The sequence below is a fragment of the Athene noctua genome, chromosome 30 (genome assembly GCF_965140245.1).
Source record: "Athene noctua chromosome 30, bAthNoc1.hap1.1, whole genome shotgun sequence".
Taxonomy (NCBI): domain Eukaryota; kingdom Metazoa; phylum Chordata; class Aves; order Strigiformes; family Strigidae; genus Athene; species Athene noctua.
Window position 1 is genome coordinate 2547345 of NC_134066.1, and position 25464 is coordinate 2572808.

Below are 25464 nucleotides of genomic sequence, written 5' to 3' on the forward strand. Positions count from 1 at the left end.
CAGGGGGCGAGCGGGAGGCGCCGATTGGTCCAGCCGCGGCCACGGCGGCCAATGAGCGTCGCGCTTCTGTGCGGGGGAGGGAGGTGGGGAGGGGGCCTCCTGGCCAACGGTCGCGCTCGGGCGCGGCCGGCCGCCAATGGGCGGTGGCGACGGCTCGCCCCGCCCCGCCCCGGGTGGCGGCGGCGGGCCAATAGACCGAGGCGAGGGGCGGGCCTCCGCCGCGCGCCGGCCAATGAGTGCCGGGGGCGTGGCGGAGGGGGGAAGCGTTCGAGGCCTGGCACGGACGGCGGAGCGCGGCGCAGGTGAGGGCTGAGGGGAGCGCGGCCGCGGCGGGGGGGGCCCGGCCCGGCCTGGGGGGGCCCCGCCGCTCCCCGCCGCCCCCCGGGGCCTTCGCGGCGGCTGCGGGACCGGGCAGCCCCCGCCGCCCCCCCAGGCCTCACCCCGGGGGGGCCCGGACGGTTCCTGCCCCCCCCCCCGCCCCCCCGGGCCTCATCCCGGGGGGGCCCGGCCCCGCCTGGGCAGCCCCCGCCGCCCCCCCCGCCGGGCCTCGCTGCCGGCGCGGGGGGTACAGGCGGGTCCGGCCCCCCCTGGGGGCTCCGTCTGGTTCCGGTGGGGGGAGCCGGGGGGAGGCCCCCGCGGGGGAAGCGGGCGGTTACCGGCGGGCGCGGGGCAGCGCCGGGGCCGGGGGCAGGCGGCGGGTAAAGGTCGCCCGGCAGTGACGGTCCCGGTTACCCATTGACGATAGCAGCCGCCCTCGGGCCACCAACCGCGGACGTCACCAGCGAAACCGAAACGGCTCCGGGCCCGTCCCTCGTGCCGGGGGAAGGGCCGCTGGCGCCCCGGCCCCGGTCCTGCCGCCGTCCCGAGAGCCGGGACCCACCGGCCGTCCCCGCAGGGAGGACGGGCTCTGCCTGACGAAACCCGCTGTCACAGCCGCCCGCCGCGGCGGGAAGCGGCTGTCACACACCTCCGCAGCCACCGCACCCCGCCCGGACACAGCCTCCCCCCGCCTTGCGCAACCCCCGGCGAGGCCACGGGGCAGCAACCGGCCCGTTCTGCCCCCCCGGGAGCCGTGGGGCCGAGCCAGGACGTCCATGGTGGCACCAGTGCCAACCCAGCTCCCGCTGTCCCAGTGCTGGGACAAAACCAGTGCCGCCCTGGCCCCGGGCAGTGGCCTCAGGGGTCTGTGGCCGTGTGGCAGGAGGAAACCCCGGGCCCTTCCCTGCGCCGGGGCGGCCAGTTGAAGCCCCACGGCCTGTGCCCCCGCAGGCCCTGTCTGCCCCAGCCTGTCCGGCCCCCTCGGGGACAAGTGGCTTGTGTCACTGGCCAAGCTGGTCGGGCTCCCGCAAGTGCCAGGATGAACCACACCGGCCGAGCTGGCTGGACGAGGGGCTGGAGGGAGGAGGAGGAGGAGGAAGCCCTGCAGGGAGCCTCGCGCTGCCGGAGCCTCCTCCGGGGACGTCATTACGGGCGCTAATAGTAGCTTGGCACAAAGACGCTTTCCAGCTGCCGGCAGCGCTCCCGCGGGGTCGGGGCCTCCCCGGGGGCAGCTCCCGGTCTCGCAACAACGCGCCAGGCTTGCGCCAGCTGGGCCGGGGAGGCTCCCGCCGCTCGCCCCGGGTGGGCTGGGCAGGCCCTCGGCTCCTTGGGCAGCGCGAAGGGACAGCGGGGGGGGGCTCCGGCGTCCCCCTGACCCACCTCCCCTCTGGCAGCTTGCACCTCGGCGAAGCGGCCGGCGGGCCCCCTCCCAGTCGGGCACCATGAACGTCTTCGATCGAAACATCAACTTTGACGCCCTCTTCAAGTTCTCCCACATGTGAGTAACGCCTCGGGCGGGCGCGGCTCGAGGTGGGGGGGCTCACGGAGGTGGGGGGGGCGCTGTGCCAGCCTCACCACCCTCCCTCACCACCACCCCGTCCCCTGCAGCTCGGCCTCCACCCAGGAGCACCTGAAGAGGGTCTACGCCAGCTTCGCCCTCTGCATGTTCGTGGCGGCGGCGGGGGCCTACATCAACGTGGTGACCCACCTCTTCCAGGTGAGGGGCCTTTGGGGCGTCGTGGGTGACCCCCGTGCTCACGCCCCCTTTCCTGGGCCACCCCGGTGAGGTGATACGGGGCCCCCACTCGCCTCCCTCCCCACAGTTCAGCCTCCTGACCGGCCTGGGCGCGCTGGGGCTGATGATCTGGCTGACGGCCACCCCGCACAGCCGGGAGACGGAGCAGAAGAGGCTGGGGATGCTGGTGGGCTTCGCCTTCCTGACAGGTAGGTGGGTGCTGGGGACCCCCCCCCAGACTCCCGCAGGACCCCGCGCCCCGGGGAATGAGGGATGGGAGCCCCGAAACGGGGCACGAGGGCCCCAAAAGGGCTCCGGCGACACCTTGCTGTCCTTCCAGGCATCAACCTGGGGCCCCTCCTGGAAATGTGCATCTCCATCAACCCCAGGTAGGAGCGTTCCCCCCACCCCAGCGGCCCCCCCGCTGCCCCCCCAGCCCCTGTTCACCCCCTCTGCTCTCTCCTAGCATCATCCCCACCGCCTTCCTGGGCACCGCCACCATCTTTGCCTGCTTCTCCCTGAGCGCCCTGTACGCCCGGCGCCGCAGCTTTCTCTACCTGGGAGGTGAGAGGGGCTGCCGGGGGGGGCTCACAAGGGGTGGGGGGGCTCCCTACACGGGCTGGGGGGCACCCCACGGCGGGCCAGGGCCTGGCCTCACCCCCTGCCCTCTCCCTGCAGGTTTCCTTCTCTCCGGCCTCACCCTGATGCTTCTCTCCTCCCTGGTTAACGCCTTTGTGGGATCCACTTGGCTCTTCACGGTGAGGCCCCCCCGCTCCCCCCCATTTGCCAGGACCCCCCCCTTCACTGAGGACAGGCACCGGCACAGAAATACCCCTGCTAACGTCCCCCCTCCCTCCCGCAGGCCAACCTCTACCTGGGGCTGATGATCATGTGCGGCTTCGTGCTCTTCGACACGCAGCTCATCATTGAGAAGGCCGAGAGCGGGGACAAGGATTATATCTGGTGGGTGCTGGGGACAAGGGGGGGGGACACAGGGGCTGGGACAGGCCCCCCCCTGAGCTCATCCTCCCTCCCCTCAGGCACTGCGTCGATCTATTCCTCGACTTCGTCGACATTTTCCGGGAGCTCCTCATGATCCTGGGCATGACCGAGGTGGGTGCCGGTCCCCAGGGGTGGGGTGGGGGGGACACACAAACCTGCCCGGTTTAATTTTGGGGTGGGGGCAACACCCCCAAACGTAGCAGTGACCGCCCGCTTCTCCTCTTGCAGAAGAAGAAGAAGGAGAAGAAGTGAAGCGGCCGCAGGCCGAGGGGGAGCCGTCCCCACATCCCTGTCCCCCCCCCCCGTCCCCGTCCCTTCGCCCGGTCATTAAAGGGGTTGCGCTTTGCTGCCGACGAAAAGCAGCGCGGAAGCTTTCGCACCTTGTGGGTTTTTTCTCTCGTTTAGCTTTTCTTTGATTAGAAACCACCCCGTCGGTGGATCCTGCTGAAATTCGGCTCCCCCTTCCCCCCCCCACCCCACCCCAGACCCTCCCTTGGGGTTCCCCCCCCCTCCCACCGCCGTGAGCTTTCTCCAGAGGTTTCTCCACGTCCCCACCGTGCCCCTGCGCCCGCAGACGGGGGGTTACCCCCGACTTGGGTCAGCTGTGGGGTCCCCCCTTACCCCCTGCCAGCCCGGGGTGGGCGGCAGGACCCCCCCCGAAGCCGAACTCGGCACCAGTGCCAAGAAACGGGAACAGAAACCGCTCCGCTGGGCGAGCCGGCCGGCGGGGCCCGTGTCTTTTAATTCCGAGCTCTCCCACTCCCGCCGTCACCTCTTTGTACACCGGGACGAGTCAATAAAAGCTCAGACTTGAAATTTCTCAGCCCCCTCCCTTCCTCTTTTCCCCCCCCCAGCCCCGGCAGGCTGCGGCCGACGCAGAGACGACAGCGGCTGCACAATAACGTATATAAATAAACCGGGGGAGGGCGGCTTTATTGAGTTAAAAACCCGGCGGCGGGGGCTGTACACTGCGATAGCACCATCGGAGAGAGCTGCGGGGGGGGGGACAGGGCACTGGGAACCCCCCCCACACACACTCCAGGCAGCACCCCCAAAGCGGGAGCGGGGAGCAGCGGGGCGGGGGCGCGGAAGACGTGCGAGTGCAGCGGTGGCGGGGGAAGGAGACTGGGGGTGCGGGAGGGGGGGGGGGAACACGGGCTGTGGGGTTTATAGACGAGGGGGGGGGGCTCAGCCCTGGCTGCCGCAGGACGAGAGGCTGTCGTAGAGCGAGTCGCTGAGGGACTCGGAGTGCTCCAGGCCGGGGGGGCCGTGCCCCCCGTCTCGCGAGCGAGCCTCCGTGCTGCCCTCGTCCCCCACGTCCGAGGCGCTGGGCGTCCGGCTGCTGCTGGCGCTCAGGGCGGGGGGCAGCGGCGGGGGGGCCTCCGGGGACGCCCCCCGATGTCCCGCCGGGCTGCACACGGGCGCCTGGGGAGGGACGGCACGGTGAGGAGAAACAGGGGGGGTCTCACTGCGCCCCCCCCAGCCCTGTGGGGTGCTCTCACAGAACCCCCTGGCCCCCCCCCTTACCAGCGCGGGGCGGTGCAGCCCCTCCAGCCCCCCGGGGGGGCAGAGGAAGGGGTCGGCGGCGCCGCAGGCTTTGGCGTTGGGGAAAGTCCAGTTCTTGCTCTGCTGGACTCGCCGCGGCTTCCCGGCGGCGTCCCCGGCCTCTGGGGGGCAAAACGGGGGGGTCAGCGCTGGCCTTCAGGGCCCCCCCCGTGACCCCCCCATCACCCTGCGGGGGGAGCTGAGCCCCCGCTGCACCGTGCACAAGTTTGGGGGCGCGCACCCGGCGCCATCGCTGCGGCCCTGTGTGCACACACACCCCCCCGCCCCCCCCCCCCCGGCACGACACCGACCTTGGGGCGCAGCGCGGTGGCCGGGGGGGGCCGGGGGCCGGCAAACCGGGGCGCTCCGGTGTTTGCCGGCCACCAGCAGCTCCTCGGCGCTGGGCACCTCCCGCTCCAGCGTCCGGGCCTTGCGCGGCACTTTGGTGCTGCTGGGGGGCGGCCGCGCCGCGACGCCGCCGGGCAGGGGCTCGGGGCGGCCCCGGGGTTTTGGGGTGCTCTTGACGGGGACCCCCCCGTAGTCGGGGGGGGGGAAAGTCCCGATTCCACTGTCCAGCGTCCGTGTCAGCGACCCGCAGGCTGTGGGCACAAGGGCAGGGGGTCAGTGCTGGTGTGGTTGGAGGGAAAGGAGGGGGGGGCTGCCCAGGTGCCCCCCTCCCCACTGTATTCACCCCATATAGCACACCCCCCCCCAGCCCCCCCCCTCACCGGCGAAGTGCTGCGCCGTCCCCGACTCGGACAAGCTCTCGTCCGACGGCAGCTCGTCCCGGAGCCTCACGTCGGGCACCTGGATTTTTTTTTTGGGGGGGGGAGCAGAGGGTGAGAGGCTGCGGGGTCACCCCAGAGCAGTGACTGGGGGGGGGGGTCCTCACCTTGTCGGGGGGCTCCCGCAGGTGCCCCACGATGCCGTTGCGGGCCGGGCGGCAGAGCCGGGGGTCTTTGGCGTCGGGGGGGACGTGCCGGAGGTCACAGAGCTCCCGCTTGTCCAGGCGGCTCTCGTAGGGCGCGTCCTTCCCGTCCACCCTGGGGGGGGGACACACGCGGGGGGCCCTCAGAGCAGGCTGGGGGTGACGGGGGGGGGCCATAGAGGGCACCCCCCAACCCCACCCAGGCGGGCACCAACCTGTCGAGCAGCTGCTGCATGAAGGTCTCGGCCGTCACCTCCTGGTACATGACCGGGAGGGGGCCGGGGCCGCGGGGGGGCCCTCGGGGGCGCCCCTTCTCCAGCGCCAGCCCCTGCAGGAAGGCGTGTTCCTCCCGCAGCGCCTTGCGCAGATCCTCCGCCTTCTCCATCAGCTTCGAGATGTTGAGGCTTTCGGCTTCCAATTTGCGGGCGGCCAGTTTGACCTCCCGGCGCAGAGGAGCCGGTGTCCCGGCCCACTCCCGCCCGCGGCCGCCGTCCCCGCGCCGGCTCAGCGCCGGCAGTTTGCTGCGCCGGAGCCCGAACCAGCTGGCCAAGCCGCTGCCCGCCTTGGCCTTGGCTTCGCCGCCGGGCGCCCGCTCCTGCCCCTGCAGCCGCAGCACGTTCTCCTCGATGCCCTTCATCACCTTCTCCTCGATGGCCGAGTGCCCGGCGGCGGCGCCCGGCGGAGGCGGTGTCCCCCCCCCCGTGCCGGGGGGTTCGGAGACCGGCGGCGTTTTGTGGGGGGCCGCCACCGCCTTGGCCCCCGCCGCCTCCTCGCCCCGCGGCGTCGCGGTTTTGCCGGCGCCCGCCTTGGTGGGCAGTTTGGTGGGGCTGCCGTGGGGGCTGCGGGAGGCCTTGGCGGGGGGCGCCGGGGGGGCCCGTGGTGGGGTCCTGCCGCCGGCGGGGCGTCCCTTGCCCCCCGCCTTGCCGGGCTCGCCCATGGAGCCCGAGGAGTAGCACCGGGCCAGGGGCTCCCCGCTGTGCGCCGGCTCGGGGTGCTTCAGGCTGCCCCCCAAACCCCCCCGCGGTGGGGGTCGCGTCTCGGCGCCGTGGCCCCGCTCGGGCCGCCCCGGGCCGGGGGGTTCGCGGCCCTCAGCCCCCCGCAGCTTGCCCAAAGCGGCCAAGCGCTCCTTGAAGGGCAAGTAGCCCGGCTCGGGGGGCTTCTTGCCGGGGCGGCGGGAGGGGACCGAACCCCCCGTGCCACGGCGGGTGCTGGGGGGGGAGGCGGCCGCCCGATCCCCACCGGCGGGGGGACCCGGGGGCCCGGGGGGCTGCTCGGCCGCCTCGTAGGCGCGGGGCGGGGGGAAGGCGGGGGGCTCGGGGGAGCCGGGCTCGGGGGGGGCGTCGGGGGAGGCGCGGCGGCTGAAGGCCGGCGAGGCCTCGGGGTTGCCGCCGCGACACGGGATCTTGGAGGCGCGGGCGAGCTGGGGGCTGAGGCGCAGCGCCCCGGGGGGGGGCGGCAGCTTGAGCACCTTTGGGGGGGAGGGCAAAGGGTTGGGGCCCCCCCCGGGCGAGAGCGAGGCGAAACCCCCCTCGGGGCTCTCCTCGCCCGGGGTGTAGAGCCCCAGGAAAGCGGGGTGCTCGCCGCGTCGCTGCCGGGGGGGGCCCCCGGGGGCTTCGCCGTTGCGCCGGCAGCAGCCCCCCCCCGCCTCGCCCCGCAGCAGCCGCTCGGCCAAGGCGCTGAGCAGGGCCCCCCGCGGCGGCGCAGCCTCCTCCGGCGAGGAGCAGGGGCTGCCCTCGGCCCCCCGCCACCCCCCCCCGGCAGCCCCCGGCCCCCGCAGCGGGCAGGGGGGCCACCCCGGGGCGGCGCAGGGCTCGGGGGAGCCGGGGGAGGCCGGGGGGGGGCCCAGCAGCGGGTCCGTCTCCTCCAGCTTGCGCAGCACCTCCAGGATTTGGGCTTTCTTCTTGAAGAAGGGGGAGAGGGCGTCCAGGGGGGGGGCGCCGGGGCTGAGCCCGGGGCTGCCCGATGGCACCGACGGGGTCACCTACGGGGTCCGGGCACCGTCACCGCGCGGGCACCCGGTGCTGAGCCCCGCGGCAGCGGGCTGGGGCCGGGGGGGGGACAGGGATGACACTCTGGGGACACCACGGGTGGAGGGAGACGGGGAGAGGGAACGAAAGGGGTGGGAACACAGCGGGGACATCACAGGGGGCTCAGGGACGGGGACACCGGGGGAAAAAGGGTTTGGGGACAGGGATGGGGACACCACGGGGACGCTGGGGACAGGCTCGGGGTGATGCCGTGGGGACACCACGGCCGCAGGGAGGGGGACAGGGGAGGGGACAGGGTGGGCCCAAGCAGGGTACCACAGGCCGGGGGACACCGCAGGTTGGAGAAAGGCAATAGCGGGAGATTGGGGAGGGGGGGTGGCACAGCCTGGAGAGGGGGGGGGACACCGCGGGGGAGGGCGGCGGGTTTGGAGACGCCGGTACCCACCTCTGGCAGGGGGGGGCAGCGGCCGGGGGGCAGCGGGGGGGGCAGCTGCTCGGCAGAGCCCGGCTGGGGACTGACCGGGGCGTCCGGGGGCAGCAACAGCTGGAGAGGAGGGAGACGCTGGGTTAAGCTTTGAGGCTGAGGGGGGGTAGATTTGCCCTGTGACCCCCCCCCCTCGCTCCCCCCAGCGGCGGGGGCAGCCCCGGCCTCACCTGGGGCAGGGATCCGGCCGAGAGCTGCAGCTTCTGCTGGAAGAGGTCGCTCAGCGCCTGGTTCTGGCGCTCCAGGTCGAAGACGCGTTTCTTCAGCTTGATGCACTCCTCGCGCAGGTCCTGGCCGGGGGGGCGCCGGGGGGGGGGGACACACACATCACCCAGGACCCCCCCCAGCCCTCACTAACCCCCCCCACCCCACCCCTCCCTGACACCCAGCACCCACCTTCTGGTTGAGCAGCGCCTGCACCACGTGGTTGGCGACCTGGGGAGCAGAGGGGGGGCCCTGAGGGGGGGGGTGCGAGGGCACACGCAGCCCCGTGCCCCGGCACACACGTGTGCGCACGTGTGTCTGCGTGTGTGCGTGCGCCGGTACCTCGTCCAGGCAGCGCTCGTACGTCTCCCGCTGGTTCTCGTTGGCCTGGGCCAGGGCCGAGTTTTCCGCCTGGGGACAGAGCGGGGGTGGCTCAGGGGACGTGGTGGAGGGGCCCCCCCCGTGCCGTGGTGGCACCCGGGGCCACGCGTGGAGGGATGGGGCTGCCCCGGGAGCGGGGGCACACGAGGGCCACGGAAAGCAGGAAAGGGCTGGCCCCCAGCGTGGTGTCTGGGCTACCGGCCGTGGCTGCCTCGTAGCACTGGCTGCACGGTGGCCACGGCTGCCCAAATGCAATGGCCACAGCTGCATGGTGCCACCAGCCACAGATGCACAGTGGCCACGGCTGCAGGGTGGTTAGTGGCCATGGTTGCCCCATGGCACCAGCCACATCTGTCTGAAGACAATGACCACGGCTTCCTGAAGGCAATGGCCACGGCTGCCCTGGTAGCCCTAGTTTCTAGTGGCCATGGTTGCCCCGTGGCACCAGCCACAGCTTCCTGAAGGCAATAGCCATGGCTACCTGGTGGCACTAGCCACAGATCCACAGTAGCCACGGCTGCAGGGCGTTAGTGGCCACGGTTGCCGGCCCCCGCCGTACCTCCAGCTCCCGCAGGCGCTGCAGCAGCTCATGGCTGGTGCCCGTCTCGCCGAGCGCCGCGGGGCTCCCGTCTCCCGGCACCTCGGCCACGCTCTCCGACATCGCTGGCTGCAGGGGGACGCGCATCAGGCCGGGGCCACCGCTGGCCACTGGCCCCTGGCCACTGACACACGCCCCCCCCAGCTCCCGGCACTGCCAGGCCCTGGCCAGCCCGGCCCCCCCTTACCTTGCTCGGGGTGTCCCCAGCCCCGGCCCTCCGCGGTGTCACCTGCGGGGGGGAACGGGGCTGAGGAGGAGCCTCGGGGGAGCCCCGGGGGCGACCCCCGACCCCACCGGCACCGGGAGCCACACGGAGCCCTCCTGCCGCCCAGCGCCCCCCCGCCCCTTCCCGGGGCGGCACCGGCACCGGTCCCGGGGCACCGGGATGAGCAGCACTCCCGGGGCTGGCACCGGCCCCGGGGCACCGGAACGCGCAGCACCCGGTGCTCGGGATCCCCGCGGTGCAGACGGGCCGCCCCCGGTGCCGCACACGCCGCTTCCCCCGGGGCTCCCCCCGGTGCCGGCGCCTCCCCGCGCCGCTCGCCCCGTGCGCACCGGAACAGGGGCCGGCCCCGAGCACCGGCCCCGAGCACCGGCTCCGGCCCGGGCCCCCCCCCCGGCCCCCGCCGCGCTCCCGCCCCCGCCGCGCACTCACTCCCGAGGCTCCCGGTGGCGCCGCTCGTCCCCGCTCAGCGCGGCCCCGGGGCCGGTGCCGGTGGCGGCGGCGGCGGCTCCATCCCGGCCCGGCCCGGCCGCGCTATTGTTGGGAGGCGGCGGCGGCCCGGCTCCGCCTTCCCGCCGCGGCCGGGGAGGAGCCGGGGCCGCCGCCGCCCCCGGTGCGCGGCTCCGCCAGCCCCGGGCTGGGAGCACCGGGGACCCCCGGGAGAGGCGGCACCGGGACACCGGACACCCCGGGAGAGAAAGCACCGGGCACCGCCGGGTGGCACCGGGCACCCCCGGGGGTACGGGGCACCCCCACGGAGAGGGGAGACCCCCCCCCCAACCGGGGCACCCAGCACCCTTCGGAGAGGGACCCCCCAGGAGCGTGGGCACCCTTCGGGGGGGGCCGCGGGGGTCCCCCCGCACCCCACGAGCCGGGCAGGGGTTGGGGTTCACACGGGGCCGCACGGTGGGTGGGGGGCACCGGGGGCCACCGGACGGCCCCGGAGCAAACTGCTGCCTCCTCCCACCCGACGCACCGAGAGCGGCGAAAATGACCCGGGGGTGGCCGCAGCGGGGACGGGCGCAGAGAGGGGGGGGGCTGCGGCGCCTTCCCCGTGTGTCCCCTCCCGTCCGCCCCCCTCAAACCCCCGAGCCGGTTGTCCCCACCGCCACGGGCTGCGTGGCCCCGGGACCGCGCGCCCTCGCCAACACACGCGCCCAGACCTCGCACGTGTTTGTCCCCGTCCCCGGGCCAGCAGCAAACCCGGGCAGGTCGCCGGGGGTGGCCCGTGGGTCCCCCGCGCTCTGCCCCCGGCGCAGGAAGCGGCCCCGGGACCGGCGGCTCCGGCTGCGTCACGGGGGGAAGTGAGACTCTGTCTGGAGGGGAAGAGCAGCCCGCGGCCCCCCCAGGCCCCCGGGGGGGGGCCCCCGACAGATGGACGGCGCGGCCGTCACCTCCCCCAGCACGGGGCCCCGCAGGGACAACGCGCGGGTCCCCGTGGGGAGGGGGACACAGCTCCGGCAGAGCTGGGGGCACCCGGAGCCCAGGGGTCCCCCTCCCCGTGTGTGTGTCCCCCCCCCCGACCCCGGGGTCACTCGCACCCGCCGCCCCGGGGGCGCGGCACGTGCCCAAACCACGCGGCGGTGGCCCGGCCACGACGGGCTGGCCTTGGCCTGTCCCCCACGCCAGGGTCCCCAGCTGCCAGCCTGGGGACAGGGGGGTCAGAGCCCCGAGTGTCCCCAACCCTGCTGGGCTGCTGCTGGGGCAGCCAGGGACAGGCCAGGGACAGCGAGGACACCCTGGGGACAGGCGGGATATACTGGGGACAAGTGGGATGTGCTGGAGAAACAGCCTTGGGGGAGCGGGGACACATGGAGGACAGCTGGGAGTCCCCAGGGACACGCGCCAGGGACAGGCAGGATGAACTGGGGACACTGGGGACAGCCAGGATGCAGTAGGGACAGCAGAGACGCACAGGGGACAGCTGGGGTGCACTGGGGACAGTGGGGAGCTGTGGGTGGGATGGAGGACGGTGGAGGACACCCCAGGGACACGCAGGATGAACTGGGGACACCCGGGGGACAGGCAGGATGCAGTGAGGACACTGGGGACACCCCAGGGACATCCAGGATGGACCGGGGACACTGGGGACAGCCAGGGGACAGTGGGGACAGCAGAGACGCACGGGGGACAGCTGGGGTGCACTGGGGATGCTGGGGACACCCCAGGGACACCCCGGATGAACTGGGGACACTGGGACGCCCCAGGGACAGCTGGGAGAGAGCCTGGATGTACGAGGGGCCGGTGGGGACACACCGGGGACACCCCGGGGACAGACGGGATGCGCTGGGGACAACGGCGGGGACACGCGGCGGGGACAGCGAGGACGCACCGGGGACGGACGGGGAGCGGGGGGGACACCGGTCGGGACACCCCGCGCCTCTTCCCCGGGGGCACCCCCGCTCCCCCCTTCCCCTCCCCGCGGCACGTTCCGGTGCCCGGCGGCAGCGGGGACCCCCCCGCCCCGCTCCTTCCGCCCCGCGGGGCTGCCGGTGCCCCCCGAGCCGCGGCCCCGACTTCCCCGGGGAACCCCCGGTGCCGCCACCCCCCGCGGCGCGACCGGACTCACCGGGAGCTACGGCGGGGGGGGGGCGGCGGGCGGCATGGCCGGGACCGGGACCGGGACCGGGGCTGGGGCCGGCCCGGCGGTGATGACGTCATGGCTCCACCGGGCCGGCTCCGCCCTGCGCCCCCGCCGCCGCCAATCCGCGCCCGGGGGGCGGCGGGGGGGTCCCGGGTGTCCCGGTGCTGCCGCCGCCGCAGCCCTTCCCCGGGGCCGGGTTCTCCCCCGCCCCACCCGCCCCTTCCCGGTCCCCCCCCCCACCGCGACCCCCGGAGCTGCCCGAGAGGGTCCCGGTGCCCCCTCCCCACCCTCCCCGGGGAGCCGGTACCGGGGGACCCACACGGGCTCGGCCCCCCCCCTCGGCCCAGGGTCTCGTGTGAAGGATCAAAACAGCGGAACGAACCCGGAAGCGGGGACCCCCCCGGGGGACACAGAGGGCTCACCCCCTCCCCAGGGGGGGTGTTCATCGACCCAGGCCAGCCCGAGACCCCCTGGAACAGCCATGAGCCCCCCCCCAGGCCCCCCAAAACCGCCCCCCCCTCACCCCAGGACACGGGGACACTGGGCCGTCACCTCCATCACTTTATTGGGGGGTACCTGTGCCGGGGGGGGGGGGGGGGGGGGGGAAACCACCCCTTTAGAGGTCCCCGTCACACCCTCAGGCCGCCCCAGAGACCCCCAGCAGCAGAGGAGCCCCCCCCCCTCCCCGAGGCTTCTCCCTGGCCCCGCAGCGAGGGTGGGAGGGTCTGGGGGTGTCACCCCCCCCCGTCCCCAACTCCCGGAGTCACGGCGGCGCCGGAGCTGCGGCTCGACCCAGTTTCCAGACGTGTCCCAGCCCCGGGCTCAGCTCCCGGGACCCGGCTCCAGGCTCCCGTTGGCGGCGGCGGCTTCCTCGGGGTGCCGGGGGTCCCGGGGGTCCCGGGGACACGCTGCCGGCAGCGGGCGGCTCTGCGGGGGACAAAGACAAGGGCCCATGGGGCGGCTGCGGGGGGACGGGCCGAGGCCAAGGGTGAGCCCAGGGGGGTGTCGCTCCCCCCCCCAGCGCTGCGGCGGAGCGGGGGGCGTTTGCTCTGGGCTCCTGCTTGAAACCCGACGGCTACGGCAAAACCGGGGGCTTCAGTCAGGGCCTGGGGTCCCCCCACCCCAGAACTGGGCGAGGGGCGGCTCCGGGTGGGCCCCGAAAGCGGCAAGTTCCAAGTGAAAAATGACTGGGGAGGAGGAGAAAGCAGCCCTGTTCTGCCCAAACGGCGTCAGCTCCTCTTAGAAGCCCCCAGCTGGGAAAAAAAAAGGGGCTTCGGGGCTTCCCCCAGCGGGGAGTCGCCAGCCTGAGACACCCCCGGCGTGTCCCAGACAGGAAGAGGGTGGCCCCGAGCCACCCACCAAGAGGCGACGGCCCGTCCTCTGCCACGTCCCCGGGGCCAGGCTCCGGCTGTCACCCCAAAAACCCTCCCAGCCCCCTCCAGCCCGCGGGGACAGCGCAGGGGACAGTTGGGGGGGGCGGGAAGAGTGTGGCAAAATGGGGGAGCGGGGGCTTCTCCCTCTGGGAAGACGCTTCCTGCATAGCCCCGGGGGCTGGGGGTTGCCCCAGGGGCAAGCGGGGAGCTCCGGCTGGAAGCCCCCGGGGCTCCCCCCGCTGTACCTGGGCCGGGCAGTCGGCAGGCTGGGGGGAGAAGAGGTGGGCAGAGGAGCTGCCTCTGTCCGTGGGCGCCGTCAGGCCGGGCTGGGAAGGTTCCTCCAGGGCCAGAATGTCTATGGGGGCCTCGGCCACGTCTCGGAGGGCCGGCTCGAGGGCCACGGAAGGATCGAAGAGCAGAGGGGACGGGGGACACTGCATGCCGTCGCCCACCACGTCCAAATCCTGCCAGAGAAAACACGAAGGCGGGTCCCGAGGAGAGAAGGAAGCAGCGAGGCCTCACGGCCCGACTCCGCCACCCCCTCGGGCAGCGGGACCCCCGTCCTCAGCACCTGGAACATCCCGGAGCCTCCTCCTCCTCCTCCTGAAAAGCTCCGTCCAGGCCGGCCGTGCCCACCAAAAACAAGGTGCGAGGCACAAAATCCAGAGCCCAGCGTGACGTGTGGCCCCAGAAACACCCCCACAGGAGGCAGGAGGGCTGGGGCAAGGCCCGATCCTGCCCACCTCAGGACACCCAGAGCGCTCCCCCCTCTCCCAGGATCTTACACACACCCCACAACCCCCCTTGGCTTGCCCCGACACCACGCTGGAGCAGACGGGCTCTGGCTTCGCCGCCGTGCGCGTGGATCACCCTGCTGAGGCAGAGGCTGGGACTCCTGCGAGGCTCCTGGTAGAGGACGGGATTTGTTTTGCTTTTGGAGGGTGTTTGACATCCAGGAGAGATGAACAGACACCCCGTGAGGCCACAGGGCGGGAGAAAGGCGCTTCCCTCCCAATCCTGGGGGTGCTGGGCCCCCGCCTGAGCCCACGGCACCGGCTCTCCGGTCCTAACGGCCCCCCCGGGACCCTGCAGCTCCTGGCGATCCCCCCTCCGCCAGCAAACGCTGAAGTGGCCACGAGATTCGGCTCCCGATGGCCACGCTCAGGAATCTCAGGGACATCCAAATACTAGAGCAAGGGACACCTCGTTCAGAGGAGCAGCTCCGAATGACTGCAATATTTTTTTTGTTTAAACAAATTCCAGAGGATTTTAAGCAAATGGGTTTAACATACATGGAGGACATCAGAATAATCCGGGATTAAAATCCTCATGGATTCCTCATGGGAGTGAAGAGGGGGGGAAAAGTAGTCTGCTTTTTAAAAAGGCCCTAAATATTAAATTGAGCCACGCTCAAGAATTCCAGGGGCATCCAAATACTAGAGCAAGAGACACCTCGTTCAGAGGAGCAGCTCCGAATGACCGTGGTATTTTTTTGTTTAAACAAATTCCAGACAATTTGAAGCATGTGGGCTTAACATACAGGCAGGACATCAGAATAATCCGGGATTAAAAATCCTCATGGATTCCTCATGGGAGAGAAGAGGGTGGGGGAGAAAAATCTGCTTTAAAAAGCCCCTGAATGTTAAATTCGATGAGCACAGCCCTCCTAAAGGAGCACTCACCAACTCTACAGAAAAAAACATCTCCCGAACCTCTTGCACATTCTTCAAGAGACTCTTCTTCCCCAAACCAGCAAGAATAAAAATAATTCTACGTTATTTCTGCTGGGGAGGCAGCGCTTTACACGACGTCCATCCACGCTCCGCACAACGTGGTGGGTCAGCTGCACGGCAGCCCCCTCCCTCCCTGAGTATTTCAGAGCAATTTCACGGCCCGGAATGACGAGAGAAACATTGGGGAAAGTTTTTCCACAGGGCACCTTCTTGCCCGGCCCGGCCCAAAGCACGCTGCACAACTTACATCGCTGAACTCCAGGGGCAAACTCTCCGTGGGCTGGAGCTCAGCAGCGCTCAAGTAGAGGTCTGTGGGGGCAGCTTCCAGCTCCTCGGGGACGGCCAGAACCTGCTCGGGGACGTACATCTGCGGAGGCAGGCGGAGGTGGAGCGGGCAGCAGGGATCCTCGGAGAGGCTCACGGGAACTGGCTTGTTGCAGGGCACTTCCTCGGAGCCCTGACACGGTTTGAAGAGAGTCTGATTGGCGTCCTGACAGATGTCTGGGGAGACGCGGTCAAGGGAAAAATGACAGAATCGTGGAGGTTGGAAAAGCCCTTGCAGCTCCTCCAGCCCGACCATGACCCTCCCCCTGAGCGTTCCCAACTCCCCCAGATCCCTCAGCGCTGGCTCAGCCCGACTCTTCAACCCCGCCAGGGATCCCGGGGACTCCCCCCTGCCCTGGGCAGCCCATTCCAACGCCCAACAGCCCCTTCTGCACAGAAATCCTTCCTCAGAGCCAGCCTGACCCTGCCCTGGGCAGCTTGAGGCCATTCCCTCGGGGCCTGGCGCTGGGGCCTTGGCTCCAGAGACTCATCCCCCCTCTCTGCCCCCTCCTGGCAGGGAGTTGCAGAGGGCCAGGAGGTCTCCCCTCAGCCTCCTCTTCTCCAGGCTAATCAACCCAAACCTGCACAGCGGATGAGCTACAGACACACACGAACATCCAGAGGCAGAAACGCTCCCCACGCACCCTCCAGCAAACAGCCTTAAAACCCCCATCTGTTTCTCCAAGGTCGAGTCCAGACTCCACGAGCAACGTGGGGGACGTTACTCGCCCGATGGAAAACGGGGACGAGAGCAGCGGCCTCCCAGCGGGGGCTGGGAGATGTCGCTGGCTCCCTGCGAGGCACCCGCAGATCCTCAGATGGAAGAGATTACAAACGCACGGGCTTGCTTTTATTTGCAGGCATCCATTTAAAAGGCATCTGCACAAGCCTCGAGATCTAACGCGCAGCGGAGATACGAGCACACACAATGCTTTTTCCACAGCCAGGAGTTTAGTTCCGGTATTTCTATCTTCCCAGTGCATTTTCCTTCCCAATGGAAAACCTATTCCTGCCAGAGGTGTAAATGGGATTTCCTGCCTTTAATCACAAACAGAAACTCTGCTCTAACGGCATCGCGCCTGCAGAGCCATCACCAGCAAAGAGGAGCTACAGCCCGAATCCCATCCTCTTCCCAGAGCTGCAGCCGGACCCACCGCGGAGGCTGCAACGTTTCACTGACAGTGCTGAAGTTTCTCCTTCCTGCTGCAAGGGACAAGAATTGTGTCACCAAGGGAGCCGTGAGGCAACGATCTCCACATGGGTGACAATTTGGGGCTGAGGCCAATGCAGATTTCAGGTGCGGATCGAGTCTTTCAGGACAGAACCACCCAAACAACCATCCAGATGTTGCTGGTATTTGCGGGGTTCACGCCAGTTTCCTCTTCACGCAGAGCGGTGCGGGAGAGGAAGAAAAAAAAAAAAACAAAACCAAACTTCCAAACCCACGTGAACTGGCAAAAGGTGCAGAGTTTAACCCGTAAGCCCTTTAGGTTTCGGAGTGATCCTTCTCTCCTCCCTGCAGCCAATGCGGCCGCCCCACAGGTCGGGGGGAGCCCGTAAATCCCTGCTGGCAGCCCAGCCCAGAGCAGCCAGATCTCCGAGACACTCGCGGGCAGATGTGGCAAGGGAAGTGTCTCTGTATGAACAGCAGGGTGGGGGAGCCAGATTTTTATCTCTGAACGACTCCCAGATCAAGCGCTGACTTTATTGGTAGCCAAAAAGCAGGGATTGCCAAGATGACAAAATCACACGCTCCACCTGGAGCCCAACAGCCCAGCTGGGTTCGGTCCCTTTAATGCATTGTCAGAAACAATCCAGCTCCTGAAAAGCAAACAAAGCCCAAGAGCCTCCTGACAATGCACAAAGCCGAGAGACTGCAGATGTTATCGGCTCAGCAGGGCTAACCAAAGTAAAATCTTGTTTGTGTCAGTGAAAGTCAGCTGACAGCTCAGACGTAAGGAAATCAAACCTCGCTTTTTCCACTCCCTTCTCGGCCTGCCCTGCTCAAAGCGAGCCAGCTGCAAACAGCAACTTGCTCAAACCGTTTTATAGGTATTTACCCTGTCTTTATTTTGAAGTATATGGTCACTAGGGAGAAACAAAGGCGGCTTCCTGCTCCCCAGGCTGCTCCCTACACATAGCTGGAGTCGAGTCTGCCAAGTTCAGTAACAAAACAAAACGAAGAGCTCAAACAAAACGAAGAGCTCATCCTCCCCCTGGCTGCTCGCTCTGCTCTGGGACCCAGCGCCGGAGCTTCTCCTGACTCACACCAGCAACAGCTGCTAACACAGCTCTGCCACGATCCAAACTGCTCCCGGACACATCCACCCAATCCCACTCAGACAGGGACGCGCCCGGGGCGACGCTCGGTTCCTGGATCCCACGTTGGGGTGGTGATCTCTGAGCTGGGGGGGATCCCAGTGGAAATTTCAGTGCTGACTCTCAAAAAGCTGAGGCTGTTTTGGGCAATAACAGCTCGAGGGTGTTCACACACATGTGTGAACCTTTTAAGGGGTCAGAGCAGACTGGAGCTGGTCCACAGCAGCCCCAAACAGGCCAGGAACTACTCCCTCATTCGGATCCTCCCAAAAAAAAATCAGCGAGCACATGCTTCAGCAGCCAGCCAGCCCTTCCCACACACAACCCTCGCAGCGGGACGCGTACCGAGAGCTCACAGACCCTGCTCAGGTCAGCTGCTGGCACCCAAGCGGAGAGCAGACCCGCTTCCACCCTCCCTCACTCCACCAGGACTAGGTCGGGCTCCCCTCGGGCTCTGGGAGGTTCCCTCGTCGCTTCCAATCGGACCGGCCACCCCGCTGGGATGCTCGGGATGGGCCACGGGCCACAGGGAGGCTGCGGAGGGACCTCCCCGGGCAGAGGCTGAGCCCAACCTTTTGTCACTCCCACACGAATTGGCCGTTCCACGGGGACGGGAGCGCCAACAGACCGGGAGACGTTTCCTCTGGGCTCCTTTTTGAAACCAACGGCTACAGCAAACCGATGGCCTTGATTTAGGGCCAAAAAGGAGAAAAAAAAAAAAAATAAAAAGGGAGGATCAGACACAGTCCAAACCACCAGAAAAGGGAGAAGCGCAGCCCAAGGCAGCACAGGCAGATCAAAGGATACGCGTAAGGCAGTGCCTGGTCATCGGGAGGGACTGGTTGGAGCATCGGACGTCGTCGACGAAGGCCAAGCACCTCTGGCTGGAGCGGGTGGTGTGCGCCTGCAAGGCCAAGAGAGGAGCTCAGCATCACCCAGCTCTGCTCCAGAGAAACCCCCTCGGCCACACAACGCCCGCGTCCTGCTTTCAAACCACGCCAAGTCCCGACTGGCAGCTCCACTCCAGCACAGCCTAGCTCCTCATTATGTCCTTCTCCTTCAAGCTTTTATTAAACAGAGCTGAGATATGAAGGCACAGCTCGAATTCAAGAGGAACAACTTCACCTCAGAAGTATGTCTCAAAAATGAGGTTCCTCAGAGTTATCTTTCAGCTTTCAGAAGTCAGCTAACGGAACACTGTGAATTTTAAAACAATTACAAAGAAAATGGCTGCACACAGCTTCAAATTTGGTATCACGTGTGATGCAAGAGGCCTGCCTTTTGGTCCCCACAGGTTTAGGAGTCTGGATTTCACCACCACAAGGACTGATTTTCCACACCTTTTGGCAGTGATGAAATTCAGGCCGCCTCGTTCTGAGCCCTCCCTTTTCAAGGAGAAAATTCTCCAGCCATACACTCAAACTTCTGAGGTTTTGGGGCCTGTTTAAAACGTCTCCAGGTACCTCCAATGTTTCACCCAATGTGAAAAATGTCTCCAGGCACCCCCAATGTTTCACCCAATGTGAAAAAATGTCTCCAGGCACCCCCAATGTTTCACACAATGTGGATTCTGAGGGCACTGGCCAGGACCAGACCTTGATGCCCTTGCAGAAAGGGACCAGCTGGCAGGGCCAGAGCAGACCCGGCCTGGGATTGCTCCCAGGAAGGGAGGAGAGGAGAGACCCAGCTCCGCCGTAGCTCCCGAGGGCTGGACGCACCTGCTGGGCGGCGCCGTCGGTCGCCAGCATCCTGCGCTCCTTCAGCTGCCGGTGGAGCAGGGCCTCCACGCCGTAGCGCTGCCGGTACCGGCGCAGGCACTTCAGGCGCTTCAGGTTCTCACGCTCCTTGGCCATCAGCCCCTCCGGGCCCGTCAGGAGGCTGCTGCCTGCAGGGAGCGAGGGAGGGGTCAGAAAATACCACCCCCACCTGACACATCCCTTTATTTTTTTTGGTACCGAAAGCCAAAATCAGCTGTCGAGAGCTCCAACAGCTGACTAATGACCCAGAGAGCAAGTGAGCAGCGAGAGCTGCACGTATAAACAGGAAGCACATCTTGCAGTTACACAAGATTATGACAAAGCAGATTCCATCCCAAATTTGATCCCAAATTCTCTGTTCACACGAGGAGCGCTTTGGGCCAACAGAGTTATTTTTTTAAATATCTGTTAAAATAATTTGGCTACTCAGGAGTCTATTGTGATTTCTGCAGGCAGAACAGAAGTTTGTCAACTTTCAGCAGCTCCTGTGCAAGTTCTGGAAGCTTCCCGTAAGCACTCCCAAGCTGTAATTACAGGGCAACGCTCAGGATCTGCTTTTCTATTACTGGTTTGCTAAAAAGAGTTCTACAAAATTGTTATGTACCAAACTTCCAGTTATTTTTACTTGGGACGGAGCTGCATTATACCATTTTCCAGGATGAGCTATTATAAGACTATGCTAGAGAAAGAATTCTTTACACTGCGACACTTGCAACCAGTTATACAACCCGGTTCTGCCTCTGCTCAGCGACAAACTGCTGCCTCCGAGAGAATTCCAACGGAGGCAGAAGTGCTTCTGCAAGGGAAAGTTGCATCTGTGCTACGGAGGAATGTGGCATTACAGCAGTACTGGTGTAACCACCGAAACTTCTGCCGATACAGACAGGACCTTACAGATGAATAAATTTTTTGTTTATAAAACCAAAAACAGGAAATCCCATACAAAAAAAGAACTTTTGTCTCAGAGTTAACTTTGTAGTCTCATTTCCTGACAACACTGCAAACTTTGAAGAGCAAAGAAATCCGGCAACCTTTCTAACCCAAACGATACCAATCTCCGGGCATGAGGCCAGACACAGAAATATCTCCTCTAACTGGGTTTCAGTCCTACAGTAATTTTCACCCTCACTGAGATAGCACTGCTCTGAAATCTGCTTCTACAAAGGGCAAAAAACACTCCCTTTTTTTTTTTTTTCCTTTTTTTTTTTAATACAGAGTCCTGCACTGTTTGAGAGAAGCGCTGCGCCCTCAGCCAGAAGAACACAGCTCAGTGACTACCTGGACCAGCACTTGCCTATGGCTTCGTGCTCTCCCTTGCGGCTGTGCAGGTATCGGCGCTTCTTCTCCTTCAGAAGGTGCTGGAGTCGTTTGAACTGGTCAATGTAGAGGGACTGCAGGCGGATCAGCTTCTCTCGCATGATCAAAGCCACCTCCTCGGCTGTGTACACGCCAGCGTGCCTGAAAAACACCCACACAGACAGGGTGAAGTTTTTAAGGGTCCCTCAGGGCTGTTCTCCCAACCAAATGACACAGTCATTACCAGAAACACAGGCAGAGCAGGGCTGGATTATACAGATCAATGGGTGATGAGCAGAAATACTGAATTTATGGGGTTTTTTTTAGAGTTGCAAGATCACCCACAGACTGCTGCTGAACAGACCACTCCACACTGAAAAAGGATGACTATCAAATATTTCCCAGAACCACCACCAGCTCTAGGGCTGTCGAGCGTTCACACCCAGCACCTCACCAAAGCACAAAGTCCAACTGCAACACCATGAAGATTATCAGCTCTTTAACACAACCACCCTCTCCTTGGGCAACACACGGAGCCAAGGCCCCAGCGCCAGGCCCCGAGGGAATGGCCTCAAGCTGCCCAGGGCAGGGTCAGGCTGGCTCTGAGGAAGGATTTCTGTGCAGAAGGGGCTGTTGGGCGTTGGAATGGGCTGCCCAGGGCAGGGGGGAGTCCCCGGGATCCCTGGGGGGGTTGAAGAGTCGGGCTGAGCCAGCGCTGAGGGATCTGGGGGAGTTGGGAAGGGTCAGGGTGAGGTTCACACTTGGGCTGGAGGAGCTTCAGGGGCTTTTCCAACCTCCATGATTCTGGGATTCTGAGCTCAGAACGCTCTGCACGCTACACGTGTGTAAGCAGCTGGCAGCACCCAACTTACTTCAAGGGATCCTCCTGGTCACTGTCAATGCTGTCAGCCTCGCTGTCCGGGTCCCCTCGCCACGTCTGGTCCACTGTGACAGGGTCCTGCTCGCCATCGCTCCAGCTGTCCTCATCTGAAAAGACAAGTTGCCCTCAGCAACGGGACACCAAGAGTCCCCAGGAGCGTGGAGGTGAAGCAGCTCTGCCTTTTGCCAAAAGAGGCTGTTCCTCCCAGCACGGCGTGAGGAAAGGACATGGAACAGCAGGAAAGCCACTGACTCTGCACAACCAAAACACCCGGCTCCCGCAGAGCGACGCTCCTGCCCACCTCGGAGCCACGATCCACCGGGGCTGGCCCCACCAAGCGACCCAGCAAGGTGGGAAGCTCAGCACTGAGCCAGCGTTTGACAGGCACCACTAGAAACTAAACCAGCAAAGAGGGAAGCTAGTGAAGGTTTCTACTCGGTGAGTGCAAGGGAAGCAAACCCGCAGGGTTTTTGGTCTGGCAGTGCGACTCTTCTACAGTCAGCGACAAACAAGACGCACCAGGGTTTGCAGAAAACAATCTTTTACCCCCAGATCCCTGGGATCTTTTTTTCCACTGTATTTAAGAAGTGATATTCTTGGCGTTTCCACACAAAACTGAGAACTCCAGGTCCTCTCTCATCACTTTTATGCTTTTAATTCTTACCCAGAATCCGACTGGCTTCGCTGCGGCTGCTCTCTGCAGTCTGGGAGCCCAGTTCTGACTTGGCATAAGAGCTAAGCTGGCAAAGCAGAGTCTCGCTTACAGGCCCAGGATTGGACTTCTTCATCTGAGCTTGGAGTGCCAGCGTGTTCCTACGGGCATGCTCCGCACAGAACGACACGCTGCAGGAATAAATCACAAGCTCGTTACAACTCCAAGCCCTCAGCCAGCAAAACGAACAAGCAATACAGTGAGAAATGTCCCCTGGCACCTGGAAAGCACATCCCCTCCACAGCTGTCTCACAGAGTGAGCCGCTGGCTGCAGGTACGGCTCGGAAATGCCGCAGAGCCCCAGGTGGCTCACAGACCACACACTGCTGCTCAAATGCCACCTCTGGCACCGGACCCAGCAGCCACACAGCACGGCAGCAGGCAGAGAAAAGAGCTTTATATTTAAACCCACTGAGGTGAGTTCTTCTGCTTCCAAACATTCACACTGGACTCTCAGTTTCCACGCAGAGCACGCTGGCCCACGTCGGATGGATCCTTTTTATCGGAGAGGGACCAAGGGCAGAATGAAGACTACCAGTGTCCTCATCCTTGTAACCCCTGAGAATGAAACGTGGGTCGATGCTCCCGTAAGGGAAACTGTGCTCTGCTGACGTCCTTACTGAACGTCGATAACTGTTCTAGGTCCTTCCATCCGCAGCAATCAGAATGTTTTATATGCATCAGAGAACGAGCAGCACAACCAGGTCATCAACTCCATGTCATCAACTCCATGTCTGAGCTGAGGATTAGCCACAGGCAAGTTAAATACCCACAGGCAAGTTCAATTTGCTGGGCTGAGCAGAGGTACAGCACCGTGGGGGTGCGCGTGTGGCTCTCACAAAGGACCTGGATCACTGCAGCCACCTTCTGATGGCAGAGGGCAGCAGCCCGACAGTCTCGTGGGACCAAGATGACTCCGCAGTGTCCAGGGCTCACAGAGCTTTTTTCTAGCTTAAAAGTTCTTCAGAAAGAGGGAGCCACTTGTCTGAGGTAACATAAGGACCTTTTCCTCCCTGTTTTAATTCTATATGGTGCAGAACCAGAGAAGAGAGATACTCACCCATCCTTCTTCTCTGGCTTGGGCGCAGCATTGGGACACCGCTTTCCGTTCTTTGTTGAAACGTAGCTGCACTGCTTGAACGGGGCACTCCTGTCTTCCAGAATGTGCTTAATACAAAACTCCTGCCCCTCCAGGCGCGGCTGGGAGCACTGGCGGTGGGTGAAGGCACATGACAGAGGCTCCTGCGGCCGCGGCACAGGAGTAAGGCGTCCTCGGCTCGATGGCAGAACGTGGATCCGAATTCTGTTCATGCCAACACCTGCTTGAGAGACGCAGAGCAGTTAAACGACATGAAACAAATTGCTGATAAGCGAAGCAGTATCTGCTAACACCTGCTAATGCATCTGAATAAAACTTTCTGGCCCCCTTGAACAGGCGGGAGATGAAGTTGCTCCTATAAAGTTTCTTCCAATGCCTGAGCGAACTCTGAGCTTTGCAGCGACCCCATTTCTGCACCGAATAAAACGCATCTCACTCACCTGAGCCACCGAGCGGCACCATCCACGCCAAGGTGTGGGCACAAGAAGCGCTGCTGCCCGCCAGCGCTGAGGCCAGGGGGTGACCCACGTCCCAGAGGTACCCCTCTACCCCCCCGACCCCAGTGCAGGAGCCTCTGGTCCCAGCACACAAATCCCAGAGCCCCCAGCGTACCACGCTGCCTTCCCCCCACAGCCCACCCACCCCACAACTCCCACGACCCCCCCCCCCCCCCTGCTTCACGGCCTCCTCCTCCTCAGTGGGCACCATGTGCCAATCCCGGCCCAGCGCTCACCCCGGCCCTGCTCCCCACCTCTCCGGGCGCAGGTCCCCCACCCCACAGCGCCCAGTACAACACCAGCGCAGGGCCCCCTCCTCCCAGTACGCCCCCCCGCGCACCCCCTCCATTCGTGCTCCCGGTGCCCAGCCCTTGCTCCCGCTGTCTATCCCCGCTCCCCGTGTCCATCCCCGGTGCCCGTCCCGGTGCAGCCCCCCCCCCCGCTCCCGGTACGAGCCCCTCTCCCCCCCCTCCCCACGCACGTGCTCCGCCACCCGCCCCGCGCCCAGTTCCTGCGCATGCGCGGTCGCGCCGCCCGGCCGTCCCGGCGCCGCCATTTTGTCCGCGGGCGGCGGGCGTGAGGGGCGCTCCCGGGGAAGGCCCGGGCAGAGCTGCCGGAGCGAAGGGCGGCCGGGAAACAGGCGCCCCCGGTCGCTGCGGGCTGGAAGGGCCCCGGGGGAGCGGGAAAGTGTCGCGGCGAAAGGCTGCGCGGGCCGCACTGAGGGCGGGCGGTGCCGCCGCCATCTTACCTCGCTGCCGTCCCGGCCTCCCTGCTGCCTCGCCGCACGCCCGCCCCGCCACCTGACTGGCCCGCCCGACCGCCAATCAGCGGCCGGCGCGGTGGGCGGTGCCGCGCGCGGTTGGCCGAGCCCGCCGTCACTCCGCAGGGACCAGCCACGCCTCCTACAGTCACGTGAGGCCGGCGCGGCGGGAAGCCCACACGTGGGCGCGGCGGGACCCCGGGGAGCGCGGCGGGGCCCGGTCCCCCCTGGGTTTGCCAGCCCCGAGAGAGGGCGCGGACACGGGGGCGGGTTTGGGCTTTGGCGCCGGGAAGGCAGAAGCTTCCGGTAGCCCCTGGGCCACCGGCTTGGTCCCAGGAGCCCCCCTGGCGCTACCCCATCCCCTCCTAGTTTCCCGGGACAGCTGAAGGTCGGCATTGCTCCCCGGTGAATAACGGAGACGAGCGATTCACCGCCAAGCCCAACAACCCCGCAGCAGACAGCCTCCAAGAGAGGCTCCAAAGCAGTGGGGGGGAAACAGCCTGAAACCAAAAAACCACACCCAAAAATCCCAGGGGGTGGGTTACCGACGGCAGAGTGTCAGCAGCACCAACTGCTCTTAAAAACAAATGTGACGTAGAACAAGAGTTTTACACAACCATACGGAGGCAGAACGTTTATTGAAGGTTGGAAAAGTCTGAGAACAAAGGAAATCAGTTTTTCCAAACCATTCAACCAAAAACTCAGGTGCCTGCCCTGGCCCAGG

The 25464-nt window shown here is 66.0% G+C and overlaps 3 protein-coding genes and 1 non-coding gene across 11 annotated transcripts; 1 reads left to right on the forward strand and 3 right to left on the reverse strand.

Moving 5' to 3' along the window:
- The first annotated feature begins 180 nt into the window (after positions 1–180).
- Positions 181–3878, forward strand: TMBIM6 (transmembrane BAX inhibitor motif containing 6). The gene is made up of 10 exons (XM_074929728.1): positions 181–302; positions 1713–1816; positions 1927–2035; positions 2142–2262; positions 2394–2442; positions 2520–2617; positions 2732–2811; positions 2916–3016; positions 3094–3166; positions 3284–3878. The coding sequence occupies exons 2-10, from the start codon at positions 1761–1763 to the stop codon at positions 3305–3307; spliced, it is 711 nt and encodes a 236-aa protein (XP_074785829.1). The 5' UTR covers positions 181–302; positions 1713–1760; the 3' UTR covers positions 3308–3878.
- An 89-nt stretch (positions 3879–3967) lies between these two features.
- On the reverse strand, positions 3968–12038 carry NCKAP5L (NCK associated protein 5 like). 5 transcript variants are annotated; one of them, XM_074929684.1, is made up of 13 exons: positions 11976–12038; positions 9371–9412; positions 9145–9252; positions 8547–8615; positions 8397–8435; positions 8171–8290; positions 7962–8060; positions 5744–7509; positions 5493–5643; positions 5329–5407; positions 4912–5199; positions 4583–4722; positions 3968–4480 (listed from the first exon to the last, which is right to left on the reverse strand). In XM_074929684.1, exons 3-13 carry the CDS (start codon positions 9244–9246, stop codon positions 4244–4246), a joined length of 3090 nt encoding a protein of 1029 aa, XP_074785785.1. In that variant the 5' UTR covers positions 9247–9252; positions 9371–9412; positions 11976–12038; the 3' UTR covers positions 3968–4243. The 5 variants fall into 5 exon arrangements, with proteins under 5 accessions (XP_074785785.1, XP_074785786.1, XP_074785784.1 ...); XM_074929685.1 differs by lacking the exon at positions 11976–12038 and adding an exon at positions 10570–10583; XM_074929683.1 differs by lacking the exon at positions 11976–12038 and adding an exon at positions 9839–9951.
- Positions 12039–12628: 590 nt separating this feature from the next.
- Positions 12629–24767, reverse strand: KANSL2 (KAT8 regulatory NSL complex subunit 2). 4 transcript variants are annotated; one of them, XM_074929707.1, is made up of 10 exons: positions 24729–24755; positions 23445–23706; positions 22337–22515; positions 21665–21779; positions 20787–20954; positions 19458–19620; positions 18547–18643; positions 15344–15597; positions 13609–13827; positions 12629–12917 (listed from the first exon to the last, which is right to left on the reverse strand). In XM_074929707.1, the coding sequence occupies exons 2-10, from the start codon at positions 23693–23695 to the stop codon at positions 12813–12815; spliced, it is 1551 nt and encodes a 516-aa protein (XP_074785808.1). In that variant the 5' UTR covers positions 23696–23706; positions 24729–24755; the 3' UTR covers positions 12629–12812. The 4 variants fall into 4 exon arrangements, 3 of the variants coding, with proteins under 3 accessions (XP_074785808.1, XP_074785805.1, XP_074785807.1); XM_074929704.1 differs by lacking the exon at positions 24729–24755 and adding an exon at positions 23924–24096 and having other exon boundaries at positions 23445–23703; XM_074929706.1 differs by having other exon boundaries at positions 12630–12917; positions 23445–23703; positions 24729–24767.
- Positions 18313–18441, reverse strand: LOC141972040 (small nucleolar RNA SNORA2/SNORA34 family). The gene has a single exon (XR_012635346.1). It is a non-coding gene; the product is annotated as a small nucleolar RNA SNORA2/SNORA34 family (small nucleolar RNA).
- Positions 24768–25464: the final 697 nt, after the last annotated feature.